We start from the raw sequence: 18,569 nt of genomic DNA on the forward strand, positions 1-18,569 counted from the left end.
TGGGACCTCACTGATTGCCATAATGGGTTCCTGTGTGCAGTCCCCTCCAGCAGCGAGACCACTTGTTTGGAGGCATTGAATGCAGCGGTGGCCGAGCTTGCGCCCTGTCGTACCGTTCAAAGTCTATGGCAGTGACGGGAACTGCCGATCACAGCACTTGCCAATTTCCGTCAGTGCCCTTTGATTAGCCGACGGGTGGTAAATCAGACTGATATTATGGGTTTCAGGGCCCAATTCTGCGTAATTCTCAATATAGGTACCGCTGATTAGACCACCGAACTGCAAATGTACATGTAAGTGCCAACTCTGACGTCACCTACGCTGTAACGTACCCCTAGGCCTGGTGGCAACGTCATGGTGGCATTTTATATGCCGGAGTCCTAATAATTAGGTTGGGAATTATGCCCATACATGTCTACTCCTGAAATGTACAAGAGTCCGCTGGGTTCATTTGTGTTTCGCTCATCCCTGCTTCCGGCACAGTAGCGTGTGTATACTTGTCAAGTGTCTTGTGCATGACACTGTTATAAGGGCACTGTGGATGACACTGTTATGGGGGCACTGTGGATGACAGGGAGAAATGTGGATGACACTGTTATGGGGACACTGCAAATAACACTGTTATGGGGCACTGTGGCTAGCACTGTTATGAGGGTACTGTGGCTGGCACTGTTATTGGGTACTGTGGATGGCACTGTAAAGCCTCTAGCATAAAATGAACCTAAAGTCTGGCACAAAGTCATACGTTATCTGCATACGTTATGTCCTCGTAATTTTCGCAAGTAGGCAAGTGTCATTATGACAAATTTGACCCTAAATTCGACAATTTGCCCACCAATTCCAATAGTCTTGTATGCCTGATAATTCGTCACTTTGACGGTCCTGAAGATGCCACATTATTCAAATTTTCCTTTACTAATGACCGAAATCTACCGTTCTTTTCTCCCAAATCAAATATGGCGCTACCCGCATCTAGACGCACATCCGGCGCTGCTTACATCACTTCCGCCTATGCGCCATAACATCAGGGACAGACAGTCTCTGCCTGCTTATCATCGCTCCGCCCCCAGTTGCCAGTTTAGTTTTCTATTGGCTGTCGGTCCGTTCGCGTCAATTTGTTTATCCAATCCGAAGTAGGGACTGGCAAGCGTTTCGCGGGAAAACTAGAGCCTCGTTGGATTTTCGCGCCAGTCGGAGCGGGCAAAGAAAGTTCGCGGCCATTACGTGAGACTCGCAGCGGACACCTCGTTCTTCCCTCCTTATCTGTACTCGGTATCGCAAGAAAGAGAAATGGCGGCTCCCGAGGCTGTGGATGACCAGGAGTTGCGCGAGGCTCAGCGCGAATACCTCGACTTCTTGGACGATGAGGTGGGTGAGGGGCGTTGTATGGGGCTCTATGGAGAGTATGATGGACGGTTCGCTCTCCCACCCATTCTCCCCTTGTGCTAAAGTGTTCGGTCGATCAGGTCAGATCGGCCACAAATTGCACCGATCTCCTCCACTCGGATGTGCCATAAATGTGTGATAGGTGGGGGACCCACCTAATGTGGATACATTTCATGTAGCTGCCATTTTCAAGATCTGTGCTTGCTGTCGGTGAATGGGAACGCTATTGTTTACATCTAGGGACTGAAAACTAATTCTTAGGCTTTGTTCACATCTCCATTGGGGTTCCGTCTGAGGTTTCTGTCAGAGCGGGACCCTGAGGGCCTGTTTACATCACCGTTCGCTTTCCGTTCTGGGGTTCCGTGGGAGGTTTCCATCGGGTGAACCCCGCAACGGAAATTGAACGTGAAACCACAGCTTCCGTTTCAGTCACAGTTGATGTCAATGGTTACGAAAACATTGCTAATGGTTTCTGTTTGTCACCATTCCGGCAGGTTTCCGTTTTAATGACGGAATCAATAGCGGAGTCGTCTGTGCTATTCAGTTGGAAAACCAGAAACCTTCTGGAATCGAGACGAACGGAAACCATTAGCAAGGTTTCCGTCACCATTGATATCAATGGTGACTGAAACGGTAGCTATGGTTTCAGTTTGACTTTGCGTTGCGGGGTTCACCCAACGGAAACCTCCCACGGAACCCCGTAACAGAAAGCCAACGCTGATGCCAACGCTGTGTCTGCCCAGGGCCCCCGTTCTGATGGAAACCTCAGACGGAACTTCAGAACGGGACATAACCGTTGTGGATTTGCTAAGGTTGCATCCAGTCTGAGCAATCCTATGTGAGGTAAACTGTGTAGAGTCCAGACTGATACGTTGCAACAAACTCCGCTGTAAGAATTTGATTTTTTTTCATCCTTTGGGGATATGTACTGTTTTTTTGTTTTTTTTTTGGTCTATAAGATGCCGTTTTTAGCAAGAATAAGGCTTGCTAAAAAGTCCTTGGGTCTTATAGTGGGCAGTCAAGGGACCTGGCAGCGCCGGGCTCCATGACCGCTTCATACTTAGAGGCTCTGTCACAGTTTATAAGTGCCCTCTCTCCTACATAATCTGATCGGCGCTGTAATGTAGATAACAGTGGTTTTTATTTTTAAAAACGATCATTTTTGAGGTATTTATTAACAATTTTAGATTTATGCTCGTTAGTTTCTTAATGCCCAACTGGGCTTTTTTTAACTTTTGACCAAGTGGGCGTTGTACAGAGGAGTGTATGACGCTGACCAATCAGTGACCAATCAGCGTCATACACATTTCATCATGTCCATCTGTATTCACAACACAGCGTGATCTCACGAGATCACGCGGTGCTGTGAGTAAGTCCCACCGAAATTTTACCGAAGTGTCGGGAGTATGAATAGACATCGCATCCTGGCTGGAGGTGATGTCTATTCACTCTCAAGACACTTTGGTAAAGTTTCTGTGGGAGTATGTGACAGCACATCGAGATCACGCTGTGCAGTATATACAGATAGACATGAATGGAGAGAAGTGTATGACACAGATTGGTCAGCCTCATACACTTCTCTCCCCAACGCCCGCCCACTTGGTCAAAAGTAAAAAAAACGCCCAGTTGGGCATTAAGAAACGAATTAGCATAAATCTAAAATTGTTCATAACTTGCTCAAAAATTATCGTTTATCAAAATAAAAACCACTGCTATTATCTACATTACAGCGCCAATCACATTATGTAGGAGATAGGGCACTTATAATCTGATGACAGAGACTCTTTAACCCCTTCCCGGACCTGCACCTATCTCTAGAACGGGGCCCCTAAACCCAGTTCTATCTCACTCGCTTTGCTGTCTCCCGACCACTTCCTGGTCAGGTTGTCGGGAGTTAAGAAAACAGACGAGTGCTCGCTGAGCTGCGCTGTTTCCATAGCTCCCATAGAAGTGAATAGTAGTTATGGATACGGTATACCTCACATGCTACGCTGCTTCTGTGACTGCCATTCACTACTAAGGGAGTAAGGGGAAACAACGTAGCTCAGCGAGTTACACTGTTTCGGTAACTCATCTATGTATTGTACCAGCGAACTAATGATCTCTGGTTCAAGTCCCATAGGAGAACTAATAAAATGTGTAAAAAAAAAAAAAAAAAAAAATGGTTAGATACATTATCAGGAGAGTAAAAAAATAGTACGTTTGAAAAAAGCCCTTTTCCCATTTTTCTTTAAGCACAAAGTAAAAAAAGAGTGAACTAGTAATAAAAAAAATCGTATGTAACAAAAAATGTCTCGCAGAATGTGGTGAAACAGAACAATTTTTTTTTCTTAACAAATCGTTTTTGCTTTGTAAAGCTAGCAAAATATAAAAACAATTATTGTCTGTAGTCTAATACCTGGGTGCGTCTTATAGTCAAAAAAATATGCTAATTCTTTAGAAGAATTGACCGTCCGCTTGGAAATTAAATAGTCCCTTTTTTTTTTTTTGCCTCTCCTGCAGGAAGATCAAGGCATTTACCAGAGCAAAGTGCGGGACATGATCAGTGAGAGCCAGTACCGGCTGATAGTGAATATCAATGATCTACGGAGGAAGAACGATAAGAGGGCCAGTCAGTAAGTACTCAATATGGAGGGACCGTGTGTGGCCCTGCAGTCTACTCATCCACCATAACTCATACAAATCTCGTCTACCCAGGCTCATGAGCAAGGCCTTCGAGGAACTCATAGCCTTTCAGCGAGCTCTGAAGGATTTTGTTGCCTCCATCGATGGCACTTACGCCAAACAGTACGAGGACTTCTATATTGGTCTGGAAGGAAGCTTTGGCTCTAAACACGTTTCACCCAGGACACTGACGTCACGATTCCTGGGCTGTACGGTCTGTGTGGAGGGAATTGTTACCAAGTGTGAGTATGAGGATCTTGTTACTGTTCTACTTGGTGTGTATATAATACTGCCCCCTATGTACAAGAATATAACTACTATAATGCCCCTATATACAAGAATATAACTACTATAATACTGCCCCCATATACAAGAATATAACTACTATAATACTGCCTCCTATATACAAGAATATAACTACTGTAATACTGCCCCTATATACAAGAATATAACTACTATAATACTGCCCCCTATATACAAGAATATAACTACTATAATACTGCCCCTACGTACAAGAATATAACCACTATAATACTGCCCTATATATAAGAATATAACTACTATAATACTGCTCCTATATACAAGAATATAACTACTATAATACTGCTCCTATATACAAGAATATAACTACTATAATACTGCCCCTATATACAAGAATATGACTACTATAATACTGCCCCTATATACAAGAATATAACTACTATAATACTACCCCTATATACCAGAATATAACTACTATAATACTGCCCCCTATATACAAGAATATAACTACTATAATACTGCCCCTACGTACAAGAATATAACTACTATAATACTGCCACTATATACAAGAATATAACTACTATAATACTGCCCCTATATACAAGAATATAACTACTGTAATACTGCCCCTATATACAAGAATATAACTACTATAATACTGCCCCTATATACAAGAATATAACTACTATAATACTGCCCCTATATACAAGAATATAACTACTATAATACTGCCTCTATATACAAGAATATAACTACTATAATACTGCTCCTATATACAAGAATATAACTACTATAATACTGCCGCCTATGTACAAGACTACAACTACTATAATACTGCTCCTATATACAAGAATATAACTGCTATAATACTGCCTCCTATATACAAGAATATAACTACTATAATACTGCCCCCCATATACAAGAATATAACTACTATAATACTGCCGCCTATATACAAGAATATAACTACTATACTACTGCCCCTATATACAAGAATATAACTTCTATAATACTGCCCCCTATATACAAGAATATAACTACTATAATACTGCCCCCTATGTACAAGACTACAACTACTATAATACTGCCCCTATATACAAGAATATAACTACTATAATACTGCCTCCTATATACAAGAATATAACTACTATAATACTGCCCCTATATACAAGAATATAACTACTATAATACTGCTCCTATATACAAGAATATAACTACTATAATACTGCTCCTATATATAAGAATATAACTACTATAATACTGCCCTCTATACACAAGAATATAACTACTATAATACTGCTCCTATATATAAGAATATAACTACTATAATACTGCCCCTATATACAAGAATATAACTACTATAATACTGCCCCTATATACAAGAATATAACTACTATAATACTGCCCCTATATACAAGAATATAACTACTATAATACTGCCCCTATATACAAGAATATAACTACTATAATACTGCCCTCTATACACAAGAATATAACTACTATAATACTGCCTCCTATATACAAGAATATAACTACTATAATACTGCCCCCTATATACAAGAATATCACTTTTATAATCTCTTATATGCGATTTTAGAAAATATTTTTATTTTAACATTATCTTTCAGGTTCTCTGGTTCGCCCTAAAGTCGTGCGCAGCGTCCATTACTGTCCAGCAACAAAGAAGACTATTGAGCGCAAGTATACAGACATGACCAGTTTGGATGCGTTTCCCTCCAGTAGCCTCTATCCCACTAAGGTGCGCACCGCTACCTGCACAAAGAACTTATGAAATTGTCTAAAGATATTAAAAATGATGAAATAATTTCTACTAATTGTATTAGAAGGTTATACAGGGAGGTCAGGACTGTTTTCAGTGTTTGTGTTAACCAGGATATATCCATACAAAACTGACTGCAAACATGAAATTGATTTGAAGTGAAAAAAAGTGTTAAAAGCTTCTCATACCACCCTTTGTAATCTGCCACGCTTTTTCATACATGGGCCTATAGTGCTATGACTGGTCGAAGCAAAACATAAATATCATTTTTGTGTCATGATTATTTGTAGATTTACGACAATGTAGTTCTCAAATTTAGCCACTAAATGTCAGCCAAGACCATCTTCTATTACAAAAATAGCATTTTATTGCTTGCTGTGAATGCAATGGTTGATGGAGGGTTAATTATAGTGGCTCTCATTCATTCTTACTGATTTTGCTCACCCGTTCCTTTAACCCGTTAGTGACTGCCAATACGCCTTTTAACGGCGGCCACTAACGGGCCTTATTCCGATGCCATAGACTTTTTACGTCGCGGCATCGGACTAAGTTAACAGAGCAGGGAGCTGCCAGAGGCAGCTGAGGGCTGGGAGCGTCCCTGCTCTGCCGGGTGAGATCGATATTAGTATCGATCTCAACCGTTTAATCCCTCAGATGCGGTGCGCAATAGCGAGCACCGCATCTGAGTGGTTTTGGAGAGAGGGAGGGAGCTCCCTCTCCCCCCCACCGACACCCGGCGATACAATCGCCGAGTGTCTGTCTCCCATGGCAGCCGGGGGCCTAATAAAGGCCCCCAGGTATGCCTGGAGCAAATGCCTGCCAGAGGCATGACCTAGCAGATGCCTGTCCGTTTTAAACGGACAGGCAGTGAAACACTGCAATACAGAAGTATTGCAGTGTATTATAATAGCGATCGGAGAATCGCATAGTGAAGTCCCCTAATGGAACTAGTAAAAAAGTAAAAAAAAAGTTTAATAAAGTTAATTTAAAAAAAAATGAAAAACCCAGCTTTTCCCCTTTATAAACTGCTTTACTATTAAAAAAACAAAATAAAGTAAAAAAAGTTACACATATTTGGTAACGCCGCGTCCGTAACGACCCCAACTATAAATCTATTACATTATTTAACCCGCACGGTGAACGCCGTAAAAAATGTAATAAACTATGGAAAAATTGCTGTTTTCTGTGAATCCGGACTTTAAAAAAAATGTTATAAAAAGTGATCAAAAAGTCGCATCTACTTCAAAATGTACCAATAAAAACTACAAGTCTTCCCGCAAAACAAAGCCCTCATACAACCGCATCGGCTGAAAAATAAAAACGTTACGGCTCTTCAAATATGGAGACACAAAAACAAATAATTTTGAAAAAAATGCGTTTTTACTGTGTAAAAGTAGTAAAACATACAAAAACTATACAAATTTGGTATCGTTGCACTTATAACCCGCTGAATAAAGTTATTGTGTTATTTATATCACACGGTAAACGGCGTAGCTTTAAGACGCGAAAAAGTGTGGCAAAATGTCAGGTTTTTTCTATTCCCCCCAAACAAAAGTTAATAAAAGTTAATCAATAAATATGTCCCCCAAAATGGTGCTATTAAAAAATACAACTTGTCCCGCAAAAAACAAGACCTTATACAGCTATGTCGACGCAAAAATAAAAACGTTATAGCTCTTGGAATGCGACGATGGAAAAACGTAAAAAATGGCTTGGCCATTAAGGTTTAAAATAGGCTGGTCATTAAGGGGTTAATTTACCCGAGTGTTTTATTATTGCACCCGCGCAGGATGAGGACAATAACCCACTGGAGACGGAGTTTGGCCTCTCCTTGTACAAAGACCACCAGACGATCACCATTCAAGAGATGCCGGAGAAGGCTCCTGCTGGTCAGTTGCCGCGCTCTGTAGACATTATCTTGGACGATGATCTTGTGGATAAGGTGAAGCCTGGGGACCGCGTGCAGGTTATCGGGACTTATCGCTGCTTACCATCCAAGAACAATGGCTACACGTCTGGCTCTTTCAGGTATCCGTCTTTCTGACCAAAAAATATAATTGGGCTGCAACCAATATAACTTCATTGGTTCACTTTGGAAACTATGGGCAACCTGGGGGGCTGTCACCCATCTTTCCTATTGTACTGAAGGGCAAACTGCTTTGTTTTTCCGTCTTTGAGGAACATGCTGTGTAGCCTCGTTGGTTGATTTCCAGCTTTCCTAAAAGGGAACACTTGAAATGTCTAATATTACAATTCGATGTCTTCATTTCTGAAGGACTATAATGTTAGCCTGCAACGTGATGCAGATGAGTAAGGAAGTGTCCCCCGTCTTCTCAGCCGACGACTTGGCCAAAATAAAGAAGTTCAACAAGAACCACTCCAAGGTGAGATTGTAATATCCTGTGCAAATGTTGCTTTGTCTTGATCACGACCCGTCCTTTACCTGCCTCTTCTGCTTCTCAGGATGTGTTTGAGCAGTTGTCCAGGTCTCTCGCCCCCAGTATTCATGGACACCTTTACATTAAGAAGGCCATCTTATGCATGCTGCTCGGAGGGGTGGAGAAGATTTTGGATAATGGAACCAGGATCAGAGGAGACATTAATGTGCTCTTGATAGGTACGTTGTGTTATCGGTCACATCTCACCACCTTGTCTGGACCAGCACAGATCCCAAAACGAGAGAGCGGCTCCCTGTATCTGAACGCCTCGATTGTGACCGAGAGTACAAGTGACTGTAATCTGAGCAGCGCTGACGGGCTTTGGTTGCGTCACAGATCACTGCAGAGCTTTTTTTGGGGGTATAGAAGGGGCTTATGAGGCTACACCAATGGGTCTTAGACCTGCTAAGGAGAAGCCATTTAAGGGTCCTCCGTGGAGCTTTGTTAGTCGTATATTACCCCTGTGTACCAGTCATATAATAGGACTGAGCTGCCATATTAGAGAACGTGAACCACCGCTGTCTATGGAGGTGGCAGCAGTCAGACCCCCACTAATCACATGGCATTAATGTTCGGAAGTACAGAACCCCCTTTCTATTATGACTCGCACCATCTGATTTTAGGGATCGTGATTTTTTTTTTCTATTTAGGTGATCCCTCTGTGGCAAAGTCCCAGCTCCTAAGGTATGTGCTGTGCACTGCCCCCCGTGCCATCCCCACCACCGGCCGAGGGTCATCAGGCGTGGGTTTAACAGCTGCAGTCACCACTGACCAAGAGACCGGTAAGTACAAACTGATATTCTTAATGTCTTATCGAGGCAGAATTGTCCAGCGCTTCAGAATTTATCTCCTATTTATTACTGGGTCATGTTCTCTTTAACCAGGGGAGAGAAGACTGGAGGCCGGTGCCATGGTGCTGGGGGACAGGGGAGTCGTCTGCATTGACGAGTTCGACAAGATGTCTGACTTGGATCGTACAGCCATCCACGAGGTCATGGAGCAAGGTCGTGTCACTATTGCCAAAGCCGGCATCCACGCGCGGTTAAACGCACGCTGCAGTGTGCTGGCCGCAGCCAACCCAGTCTATGGCAGGGTGAGTCCCGGATTATACTGCAGAGGCCATGATTATAAGGCGGTTTAAGGCTAACAATGCCATTCAGGGGTTTGTCACTTTACAATTCTATACTTGTCTGATTGGTTGTCACCCAGGCTTCACAGAAACTATAGCGAACATCTGGCATTTACAGGTTAATATGACATTGTGCATTGATCGCTGCCTTTCCTATTCTTTACAGTACGACCAATACAAAACTCCCATGGAGAACATCGGCCTCCAGGACTCTCTGCTTTCACGTTTCGATCTCCTGTTTATTATGCTGGATCAGATGGATCCAGAGCAGGACCGGGAGATCTCGGACCATGTGCTGCGCATGCACCGCTACAGAGGCGTCGGAGAGCAAGATGGAGATGGTAAGGATGCTTTACACCTCTTCTACTGACTGTGTCACATTGTCTTATACTCCAGTCACATCCAAAGCTGCATTTACCACGGTGCTGGCTTTCTGCTGGGAGATTTCATCTGACTGTAGCTAACTGCCACTTCATTGTGGTGCGTTGTTGTAGATTTAGTGTCCACACCTGGCAGTCAAATGTTAAAGTAGTCTCAAATCTCCCTGATTGCACTGCACCAGAGAAGATTGCATTGAGGTTTTGTCTTAACATGTAAACACAAGGTAGTTGAACACCTGTCCTGCTCACGTCATTCTCAAATAAGCAGGAAGGGGGAGGGGGGGGGGCTCTGTTTCAGCCTCTAAATGTGAACAAGAATGTTCCAGTCACTGACTGCAATCTAAGATCTTGAAAATTATTGAAGCAGAGTTCACAAAATTCATTACTATAGTAATTAAGCTTCACCTCCTGCTATAGGAAGTCTTGAATGGGATAGTCCCTTCTGATTATTTTTTTTTCTTCTAGCTATGCCCCTGGGAAGCGCTGTTGACATTCTCGCCACCAATGACCCCAATGTCAGTAACGAGGAGCAGCAGGAAATGCAGATCTACGAGAAGCATGACAGCCTCCTGCACGGCGTGAAGAAGAAGCGGTAAGAAGCTTGTCCACATGTTAATGACCAGGACAGCACTGCCCCCTACTGACTGCATGAGTCACGGTTCATGTTATTTACTCTTTCGCAGGGAGAAGATTATCAGCACGGAGTTCATGCGCAAGTACATACACGTGGCCAAGCTGTACAAACCGCTGCTGACCGCAGAAGCTGCTAATTACATCGCCGAGGAGTATTCCCGCCTCAGGAACCAGGAGCAGATGAGCAGCGATGTGGCCAGGGTGAGTACCTGAAGCTCCACGTGCTGCACATGTCCCCTGGCTCGCCTCCTGCCGTTTTTATCCTCTGAACTTCATCTAGCTATATCCAAAATTATATCTTTATAGGAATCGGCGTGCCAAATCTTCCCTTCAGAGTTGTCCCATTCAGACACCACTAGGGGAGCTCAAGAGTGTAGACAGACTTATTCATTACTTGTATAAATCTGTGCATTCAGCTCCCCCTAGTGGTGACTGCAAACATCCACAATTTTATCATTTAATCCTCTGGCTGTAGGAAGGAAAGTTTGGGGGGATTTCAATCTCCGACCCGTAAGAAAATATATATTGTGAAGTTAAACGGCACAGGTTTCTAAACCCATTATATAAGGTGTTCAAAGGTAGACCGTCATGTTAGTCTTCAACTTTTTTTTATTTTACGTACTCACCATTTTCAAGATGTTTTCTTGCGGCCAATGAATTATTTTATTAATACATCTATGTAGGCTTAATACTAATCCTATCCTTCTGCTTTCAGACCTCTCCGGTGACTGCTCGTTCCCTGGAGACTCTGATCCGTCTGTCCACAGCTCATGCTAAAGTGCGAATGAGCAAAACCGTGCAGCTGCAAGACGCAGAGGCGGCTGTGGAACTCGTCCAGTACGCGTATTTCAAGAAGGTGAGGGGGGTTTATGCGGTCAACCCATGCTAGTGTATTACAGAACTTACCTCAGTGTGGCCCCTTGCACCCTTCCTGTTGGTGTGAGCATCTGCAGGGCAGGTATTTCATTGCTTTCCTCTGCTATAAAGGTGTATAAGACGAGCACTGTGACCCCCTCCTGTTATGTGAATCAACACCATTAGTGGGCGCTACTTTTTTTTGCACTGTGGTCTTCTCCCCTCTAAGCACCAGCTAGATCATCTAATGTGCAGTACCCGCTTGCTGCCACTGTGTGTCACTGTTGCTTCAACTTCATGAAGAATTGCTCAGTGTTTCTCAAGGCAAATTTACTAGTCAGACTTTGTAGTGTAGAAATTGTCTTCAATACCAAGAGCTAAATTCTGCTTTCTCTCTGCTTTTTAAGGTGCTTGAGAAGGATAAGAAACGAAGGAAGAGAGATGAGGAAACGGACACCGAGGAAGAAGAGCAGCAGCAGGTCACGACTGAGAGGAGAACCAGGAAGAAGAGGTTGGGGGGGACACCTACTTTATATGTTGTGTCGTTTATTTTCCATTGATGGTTGTTAGGATTATAATCATATAGTTACTTCCTTATTACCAGTGTCTGATTCCTCTACATTCATGGAAATTGTGTATTCCAGTTTCTCCAATTGTCACAACTTATGTGAGTAATTACTAAACTATATTCTGTTTTTAGAAAAGCCGCTGGTGCGACAGAAGGCGAGGAACATGATCCCTATGATTTTAGCGATACAGAAGAGACGACTCCTGATGGTTAGTACTCTATTGGCTGCAGGCTTCTGCATTCAGGCCTATATGGATAGGTTTTAACTGCTTGCTGTCAGTGAATAAACTTGTAGATGAAGCTTTGCAACCGAATCTGTATTTAGCAGTCTCTTTCCTATTTGAAGCAAGTCTTTAACGAATAGTTCATCAGGAACACATGTCTGTGTAGAGCATGTTCTGTCGTGCATTGTGGAAGGTATAGTGTTAACCATAGGGTATAGTTTAACACAGTCTCCTATAGTTCACTGGTGCAGTGTGCTTTAGAATTACCCTCAATCTACTGGGGTTGTATGTAGTCTATGCATTCCATGTGGCAGGCCGAAGAAGTCTCTTAATGCTCTCTATGGACCTCCTGGTGCTCCAGTTCATACGTTTATTAGGTGGAGGTGCACTTTAAGGGCAGTGGGAAAAACAACTTGATACCCTTAAAGAATTTTCTAGGTTCTCTGTAAGGAAGAGCTCGACTTCTGTTATATAATGCATCATGGCTGTCCATCTTCTTTCTAAATTACAGTGCAATCGCCTAAAACTCCAGCGAGCAGAAAATCTGAATCCTCAGAGAAGAGCGGTCTGTCCGGAGACAGGTGAGGCTGCCGTCACATTGTACTACTATCCCTGTTCAGTGCCTCAACGTCACTTAAAGGGATTTCCTTTCATTGTATAATTACAAGTTCTGTAAACGTCTTATATACTGTGGTTTTAATTCCTCATCAATAACTGATTGCTGTCAGTGAATGAAGCCATTCACTGATCACATTTAATGGCTGATATCATTAGTTCACACACCATACGATGGTGTACATTTGTAGCTAACGATGCGGGCGTATTTCTTTGCTTGACGAGTTGTAGTTTTTATTGGTACCATTTTGGGATACTTGCAAATTTTTGATCGCCTTTTATTCCTTTTTTGTTTTGTTTTTTACAGCGTTCACCATACGTGCTAAATATGTTGTAATAGTTCAGACTTGTTCTGCACTAGTGGGTACTAAAATTTTGTCCACTTTGCTTTTTTAGGCTGAAGGACTTCAAGGCCGCTCTTCTAGATGCCTTCAAATCTGCTCATGCCCAGTCGATCGCCATGCCGGCCCTCATGGACACCATAAACAAAAACAATGAGGCTCCGTTTTTAGCGGGGGAGGTGAAGGCTGCGCTGGAACTTATGGAGGAAGCGAACCATATTATGGTTTCTGAAAATATAGTATTCCTGATCTAATGTGCGACTTGTTCTGAAAATCAGAACTTTCGGTGGTTAATGAGGAAACGTGGCGTCGGGGCCGTCACCCATGTGCCGGTTCTGCTTCCTCCATGTGGGGAAACGCTTAAATGTAGCTCATGTTCTACATTGTTACAAGTGTTTTACTGCTTTACACTTTACGTGTAGTTGTTTTATATTCGGAACACTCCAGGAAAAACAAATACTGTGCTATACCTGAAGGGGGCAGTGCATGCATTGTCATGCACCACCCTCAAGCCCTGCACTAACACATTTTCTGTTTTTCCTGGAGTATTCCTTTAAGTCAAGGGTGAAGATCCATCCTCTTGTGGAGATTTGCAGGTCTTCAACTATTTTCTTTTTTTTTTTTTTTTTACTATTTGAAAGAAACAAAAAAAAAATTGTTAGTAAAGCCCATACCACATTGTGTAACTAGACCATTTGCTGTTTATTACTCTAGCAAAGTTGGGTGACACGTCATGGCATTGGTGTGGTGTCACCCAGCTTTCCCGGGACTTAAGGTTTTATATTTTTACAGATTCTTGTTTTAATTCTCTGCAGGCGTAATACAATAGGATATTAGGCTGAGGTCTATTTTATAACCTATGTGAGGGTTTAATTCAATGTGGAAGAGTTGGGAAGCATCATAGGTATATTTTAATACCCTCATACGTCACTTTGTTGCTGCTGTGACACTTTTATTTGTTTAGAACTTTTACCCCTTTCCAGGTATAAGCAAATTGTAAAGAAAATTGTTCTTCCGCTGTGTTTCCTTGTACATAAAAGTCAGTGCTGACTTAAGTCTTGTGTAATATTGTCAAATAAAGACTTATGTTTTGGTTATTTTATTACCTTGTGGTTATTTTATTATGGTAAATGTTTGTGCTGCCAGCCAGATATGAGCACATGAAGTCATTATTGCGCTCCAGAATCTTTCAGTTTCTACGACAGGAAGAAACTGTTTGACGTTGGCGGCCATTTTTGCTCTTTTGGCTCCTTGGTCAACTGGTCACCCATCCTGCCCTCTCTCAGCTGTCCTGGTCAGTCACAATGTAAACCCTTACATCGCTCTTGCTGTGCAGACATGGCATGATCTGAAATGGGTGACAAACTTTTATATGGGACAAAAAACATCAGAAAAGCCAGGGCCTCATCCCGCATTTATAAATGAAGGTTTTCATAAATATAATACTGGACTGGTTAAGTAGCTAGCTTCTTTTCAGATATAGTTTTCAATAGGAGTCTGTAGAGCTGCATCCTGGGACCATAACTACATGTGGTATTTAACCCCTTAAAGGACAGTTATGATTTTTTATTTTATTTAATAAAATATATTGATTTTATTGAATTTTCCACACTTTTTTTTTTATTAACACTTTCTTACTGTACTAGGGGCTGCCATGTTTTAGTTCATGGCTCCCGTCCATTGTCTCTGCCATCTGGCTCTGTGCTGCATAGCCACTTATCAGCTGTTTTGAAGAATCAGCAGCGAGCAACCCCCCACCCCACAAACACATACCCCCCAAACATGCGTAATCAAGCGTTTTTTTAACGTGGTTTTTGGCACGTAAAATGCACACAAAGTGTCAAATACATGCCGTGTGAACTTGTCAACTGAAAAGTCATTCACTTCACTTTCATCATTCTATGGGTATGTTCACACGCAGTGTGTTCAGCCGGTTTTTGGGCTGTAAACGTCCCAAAAAACGGCTGAAAAATCGGAAGCAGAACGCCTACAAACATCTGTCCATGGGAAATACGGCATTCTGTTCCGACGGGGCGTTTTTTTTACGTGGCCGTTTTCCAAATACTGCACGTAAAAAAAACGCCTGCCAAAAAGAAGTGCATGTCACTTCTTGGGACGTTTTTGGAGCCGTTTTTCATTGACTGTAGAAAAACAGCTCCAAAAACGACTGTAGTAAACGCCGCCAAAAAAAAAAAAATACAGCAAAAAACGTAAAAAATATAATAGAAATAAATAACTTAATAAAAAAAACAAAATTTAATTTGCGACACATTCCCTTTAAGGAAACAGTCTGTTTTTGCCTAATGGACCAGGCCATTTTATTTCAGGTCTGACTTGTAATTTAGTGATAACTTTAGAATGCTTATTTTTTCAAGCGATTTCTGAGATTTTCTCGTGACACATTGTACTTTAAGTACGTGATAAAACTTGGTTCATACATTGTGTTTGTGTAAAATACAAAAATTTTGAGAATTTGCAAAAATTTGTATTTTCTAGTACATCCCTCATTACAGCACCACAGGAGGTTGCCCTATTGACCTCTGTAGGGACAGGAAGACAGAGAGGTTAAAAGGCCCCTCCCAACACCCACTTGCCAGTGTTCTTCCTGTCCCTACAGGGTCAGGAGCAGAGAGACGTCGCTGCTGTTATTGCAGGGGAAAAACAATCTCGGGGGGGGGTCTGTGCACTCCCCCTTCTCTTCCCCCTAAAGCCTAGGCTAACACCCCTCAAACGAGAGGTCCCTTAGCTCCCAACCTAAGACACCTACCGGAGGAATCCTAGGCAGGGTTCCGTTAGTGTGGGCTTCGGGATTCCCAACAGGCTTCGGCCTGGCCGCGTGACCAGGCGGGGACCGGCAGCTCCATAGGTTTGGACGCACCGGCAGGGATCCTCGCTGCACCTCAACGAATAGCCGACCGGAAATGACGTCGGGCTACTTCCGGTCCGTGGCCGTCATGGAGGGCGGGAAATTCAAAACGCCCACATTTAAAGTGACACGGACAGGTATGTAGTTAGAGCTGATACCTCTAACTTGGATTGATTTTGTGGATTGCATATTGCATTGCCTGTTACCTGTTGCGGTATGGAACTTCATCGTCCTGACTGAACTCCAGATATGTCCCAGGGTCACGTGAGTCTCACCCTTGGGGTAAGGGTTATGACTCCTTATGTATGCACACCATACGTTACCTACCTTCTTTTTTTCTCTAGGATAAAGATTCCTCTTGGAGACAAACTGATAAAAAGGTTAAAAAATGTGTGACTTGTGCAAAAAAATTGCCAGAGTCACATAGGAAACAACGTTCATGTCTGAACTTGGGGCTATGATTCGTGAAGAAGTGAGTCAGTCAGTAGTCTCCCTCGCCCCATCTCCAGAAACTCCCTCACACTCCCGGGCAAAAAGACCACGGATTGAAGTGGATCAAAAATATTGTCGTCCTTCTCAGGGGTCTGACTCTGAGCAGGAGTGTTATTACCTATCGGAGGGTGAGTTAGGAGAGGAACTCTTGCCTTCAACTTCATCCACTCAAGAGAAAAAAAAATTCTTCTCTTCCGAGATGTCTGATACCTTAATTCAGGCAATACCGGAAACCATGGATATTCCCGAAGAAGACCAACCACATACCACCCAGGATGAGATGTTTGGAGGTCTAACGGGAAAGAAAACAAAGTTTTTTCCGGTAAATGAAAATCTCCAAAGAATGGTGACCACTGAATGGGAGGTTTCAGAAAAAAGGCTCTTCATTTCAAGAGATTTTAAGAACAGACTTCTCTTTGATCCAGAAGACACTAAACCTTGGGATGAGATCCCAAAAGTAGATGTCCCAGTAGCCAGGGTTGCTAAAAAAAAAACGCAATCCCATATGAAGATTTCTCTCAGTTGAAGGACACCATGGACCGAAAGGCAGACGGGCTACTGAAAAGAGCGTGGGAATCTTCCTCTGCTTTGATCTCGACTAATATCGCGGCCACATCAGTAGCAAGAGCAATGTTTATATGGTTAAACCAGCTGGAGGCCCATTTGATGATGAAGACATCACGACAAGACCTATTAGAATCCCTACCCTTACTAAAGATGGCAACCGGATTCTTGGTAAACGCTTCAGCGGAATCTATTAGATTTGCTGCCAGGAATGGGGCTCTCTCAAATGCTGCTAGAAGAGCATTATGGCTCAAAATGTGGTCAGGAGATACGAAGTCCAAGAACAAATTATGTTCTATTCCGTGTACAGGGTCTCTGATGTTCGGTCCTCTCCTGGATAACATGCTGGAGAATGCAGCAGATAGGAAAAAGGGGTTTCCTGAAGAGAAACCAAAAAAACCTGCTCAGTTTGGGAGGTTTTGCCAACAGAGGGAACCTACCTTACAGAACTACAGCGGGAAAGGGAAGTCCGGTCGCTGGAGTTACCCCAAAGGAAGAAGGGGTCGAGGATATCTCCTTAACCCCAATAATTCATTTCAGCCCTCAAAGCAATGACGCCAAGAGTGTGGGGGGAAGACTCCTACAATTTTATCCCAAATGGTCGGGAATAACCCAGAACCCCTGGGTTCTAAAGATCATAGAATAAGGGTACAAAATAGAATTTTTCTCCATTCCTCCAGAGAAATTTCTAATAACCCAGTACCAAGCAAAAGACCTTCATCAGATCCTTATCCGGTACGTCCAGAAACTACTCAAATTGAGAGCCATTACTCCAGTTCCCCACAACGAAAAATTCAAAGGCCACTATTCAAAAATATTCTTAGTCAAAAAACCAAACGGTTCCTACAGGACAATAATCAACCTGAAGGTCCTAAACAAGTGGGTGAAATATCGAAAATTCAAGATGGAGTCTATCAGATCGACTATTCCTCTAATAAGGGAAGAGGCATCAATGTGTACGATCGATTTAAAGGATGCGTATTATCACGTTCCTATCCACCCCGCTTACCAGTGATTCCTCAGATTCGCGATTCAGAACGGTCCTTCAATTCTCCACTTCCAGTTTGTCTGCCTCCCTTTCGGCATTTCCTCCGCCCCCAGAATTTTTACAAAAATTATGGCAGAGATCATGGCATTCGTAATAAGTCAGGGCATAGTAATTATCCCATATCTAGACGACTTCTTGTTGACGGCAGATACTCCGTCTATCTTAAACAGTCATCGGTCACAGGTTCTTTCCCTACTACAAGAATTGGGATGGATAATCAACTTTCAGAAGTCAAGTCTTCTTCCCCAAAAACAGAAGGTCTTCTTAGGAGTACTACTAGAATCCTCCCTTCAACATTCCTTCCTCCCAAGAGAGAAACAAATAC

At 42.7% G+C, this 18,569-nt stretch overlaps 1 protein-coding gene across 1 annotated transcript; it reads left to right on the plus strand.

Annotated features, from left to right (window-relative positions):
* The first annotated feature begins 1,121 nt into the window (after positions 1-1,121).
* MCM3 (minichromosome maintenance complex component 3) lies at positions 1,122-14,376 on the plus strand. Its single transcript, XM_075860891.1, has 17 exons — positions 1,122-1,368; positions 3,889-4,001; positions 4,084-4,292; positions 5,940-6,070; positions 7,881-8,119; positions 8,367-8,475; positions 8,555-8,708; positions 9,180-9,311; positions 9,414-9,622; positions 9,825-9,999; positions 10,504-10,630; positions 10,722-10,872; positions 11,387-11,527; positions 11,934-12,037; positions 12,227-12,303; positions 12,830-12,899; positions 13,330-14,376. The coding sequence occupies exons 1-17, from the start codon at positions 1,291-1,293 to the stop codon at positions 13,526-13,528; spliced, it is 2,418 nt and encodes an 805-aa protein (XP_075717006.1). The 5' UTR covers positions 1,122-1,290; the 3' UTR covers positions 13,529-14,376.
* The last annotated feature ends 4,193 nt before the right edge of the window (positions 14,377-18,569 follow it).

This window comes from Rhinoderma darwinii, chromosome 4, assembly GCF_050947455.1.
Source record: "Rhinoderma darwinii isolate aRhiDar2 chromosome 4, aRhiDar2.hap1, whole genome shotgun sequence".
Taxonomy (NCBI): domain Eukaryota; kingdom Metazoa; phylum Chordata; class Amphibia; order Anura; family Rhinodermatidae; genus Rhinoderma; species Rhinoderma darwinii.